General features: G+C 41.2%; 1 protein-coding gene across 1 annotated transcript in view; it reads left to right on the top strand.

The window, feature by feature from the left end:
* The first annotated feature begins 1,508 nt into the window (after positions 1–1,508).
* The window catches only part of C9 (complement C9), a 22,602-nt gene continuing 20,791 nt past the window's right edge, over positions 1,509–3,319 (top strand). The window contains exon 1 of the mRNA XM_015653080.2: positions 1,509–1,615. Within this exon, the coding sequence (XP_015508566.1) occupies positions 1,539–1,615 (77 nt within the window). The 5' untranslated portion in view covers positions 1,509–1,538. The remainder of the gene's footprint in view (positions 1,616–3,319) is intronic.

The following is a 3,319-nucleotide window of genomic DNA, read 5'->3' as shown; positions in this document are numbered from 1 at the left end:
CTGCTGTTCTAATATTTAGAATAATTCTAATGCTTATTTCTAATATTGTTTGACGGTTAAGGGGTTAAAAGCAATTCATTGCAAAGTATTTGTTATCCAGATTTAAATACAAGTTTTAAGGGGGGGGTTACAGAGTCACAGTGGGGCTTTTTTGGTTGGTTTTGTTTGGTTTTTTGGGGATTTGTTTGTTGGGATTTTGTTTTTTGTTTGGTGGGGGTTTTGTTTTTTTTTTTTGGTTGGTTTGGTTTTTTTAATCTTCTTGACTGCCTGACAACATACAATTTAGTATTAAAATGAAAAGGATAACTGACGGCCTTAATGCCCATATGAAGGAATATGTTTACCAGCATTTGAGTTAAGGATTTAAATCACTGCTGTTCAGATTCTGAAATGGCCATCAGGATACTCATTTAGAGCAAGACCCTCCTACACGATGGCCAAAGATGCTTGCTGGTCTCCTAGCTAACTTTGAATAGCTGTTTACTCAGAGTCTCCATCTTAAAGAACCATGAACTGTGACAGCAGTTTTGATGAAACAATACAATATTACAAGTGTCTGTGTCTTGCATTCTTGCCTAATAATGAGTTTATTGTAACTGGACTCATCAAGATGAGGCTGCAGCAGGTGAAAATTTCTTTAAATGAAATAATCCAAATCAAAGCTTGTGCTGGGGGGAAATTTGCCTGCCTTACTTTACACACTCTGCGCACCCTGCCACAAAAAGCAAGGAAGAGGAAAACAATAAAACTACTCTTATTATTTTATTCAATTAGCCACAGCAATTTATAATATCTTTATCCTGGATCATTATTTCAAGATTGTATTTCATTATTATTTATTCATTTATTATTACAGCGATGTAATTCTAAACATCAAGTTATTTATGAGTGAATTGTGACTTGTGTCCAACACGTGATGGATTAATCTTAACCTGATTACAGCAAACTATTGAAGAGGAATGCTCTTCTAAAGAGCTGCTGGCTTGTGGTTTGGTTTTTTGTGACAGAGTGAAAGCTGAAAGAGTTTTAGTCTCATTCAAACCCACAAAAATAACGTGTTGTTCTTTTATATTGGCTGGGGGAGGAATAAAAGAAGAATCTTGGGACTTTAGTCATCCAGTTCTCCAAATGAGGATTCCAAAGCTGTTATACACTGAACTTGCTCATGTAAACAGCTCTGCTTTAGGAACTATTTGTTCTTTACATGAGTCACTGTTATGACAGCTTTTTTACTAGGCAGTTAATGGTTCTCTTAATTCAATACGAAACGTCTTTCCTATATTTGAAAGGTAGTGTTAAACAAAAATGGTTTATTTTTAACCTTGCAAGTACTTCACAGTATTTCCCCATTCAGGGAAAAAGTGGAATTTTCTGAAAAGTGGACTTTAGAGCAGTTACAGTAAAGCAGTTTTGACCAGTTACCGGCATTCTTCAGTACACACAGTTTTTTGTTTGTTCTCTTGGTAATAAATAACAAAAGGAACAAATAAATAAATTACAAATTCAGTCATGACATTTCTAGTCTGTTCACCTACAAAATGATAATAATGCATGTTATTCTGCAGCTTACAGCCATACTATGCAATGTTGCCTCAGTTTGGGGGGAAAGCAGAAGGTAAGTGTTCTTTTTCTTCTGCAGCTGTCTACACTGTTTTGTTTCTCTAACAAAAGCATAAACATCCAGTGTGGACATTTCTAATGGTACCTTGCTCAGATATCCCACAATAACAAAGCCATTTTTTACTGTACTTTTGGGAGTCAGATAGCAATGATTTATTTCTTTTGGATATATGTCACATAATAAAGGCGCCTGATAGCTTTGCAGGCAGGTAAATCTCAGGTACTCTTTTTTTCTCTTGTGTGCTATGTGAAAATACCTAATCTCAATCTATTTCTTTCTGAAGCTGCTCAATTCTATGCTGAAAGTGCTTTCTTTAGTATTTAAAGTCTCCTAGATAACCTAATCTTTGGAAATACAGCCTTTGTGTTTTCACTGCAAGTATCACTAGGAGGAGAACAAAAGCCTAGTCCCTACCAAATGGCCATGTGAAAACAACTAAAGAGCTACTCTACCACAGATGTGTCATGCACAGGAATGGTACAAAACTAACTGATGAAAAAATGTGAGCCTTACAATAGATATGTATTGAAGCAAGTCCAGAGCAAGCCAAGATACTAACTAGATGACTGAAACACCTCCCCTACAACAACTGAGAATGCTGGGGCTGACCTTACAGTCCCCAAACCTTCCAATATCTGAAGGTGCCTACAGGGAACCTGGAGATGTACTCTTCATCAGGAACTATAATGATAGGATGAGGAGTAATGGGTGCACTCTGAATGAAGGGTCATTATGGTTAGATATTAGGAAGGAGTTCTCTGCTGTGGGTGTGGTGAGACAGTGGAACAGGTTGCCCAGGGAGGCTATGGATTACCAATACTGGGAGTGTTCAAAGCCAAGCTGGCTGAGACTTTGAGCAAGCTAATCTAGTGGGTGGTGTCTCTGCACACAGCAGGAAGGTTGGGACAAGATCTTGGAGGTCCCAGCTTTTACTAGACTGGGTTGCTCAGAGCTCCATCCAGTGTGGCTTTAAATACTTCCATGGATAGGGAATCCTCAACTCCTCTCTCTGGGAAAGCTGTGCCAATGCCTCACTACCCTCACAACAAAGAACTTCTTCCTAATATCTAATCTAAACCTACTCTCTTTTAATCTGATCCCCCTTATCCAGTCACTCCATGGTCTTATAAAAAGCCCCTCTACATCTTTCTTGTAGGCTCCCTTCAGGTGTGGGATGGCTGCAGTGAGGTCACCCCTAAACTGCCTCTTTTCTAGGTTGAGCAATCCCCTTGCTCACAGAAAAGGTGCTCCATCCTTCTGATCATCTTTGTGGCTTCCCCTGGATTCTGACAGATCCATGTCTTTCTTGTTCAGAGGACCCCAGAGCTGGGTGCCCCAGCTCTGGATGCAGTGCTGCAGGTGGGTCTCAGCAGAGCAGAGCAGAGGGGCAGAATCCCCTCCCTCCCCTGCTGCCCACGGGGCTCTGGATGCAGCCCAGGACACGTTTGGCTCTCTGGGCTGTGAGTGCCATGGCTGGGGCATGTCCAGCCTCTCACCCACAGCACCCCCAGGTCCTTCTGGGCAGGGCTGCTCTGAGTCTGTTCATGCCCAGCCTGTGCTGACACCAGGGGTGTCCCAAGGTGCATCACCAGCACTTGGCCTTGTCAAACCTCATTAGATTCCAGTGAACCCACTTCTCAAGCTTGTCCAGGTCCCTTTGGATGGCATTCCATCCTTCAGGAGTGTCAACAGCACCAC

Source organism: Parus major, chromosome Z (genome assembly GCF_001522545.3).
Source record: "Parus major isolate Abel chromosome Z, Parus_major1.1, whole genome shotgun sequence".
Lineage (NCBI taxonomy): Eukaryota > Metazoa > Chordata > Aves > Passeriformes > Paridae > Parus > Parus major.
Note: the sequence above shows the minus strand (reverse complement) of the source record. Positions and strands in the feature narration are given on the sequence as shown.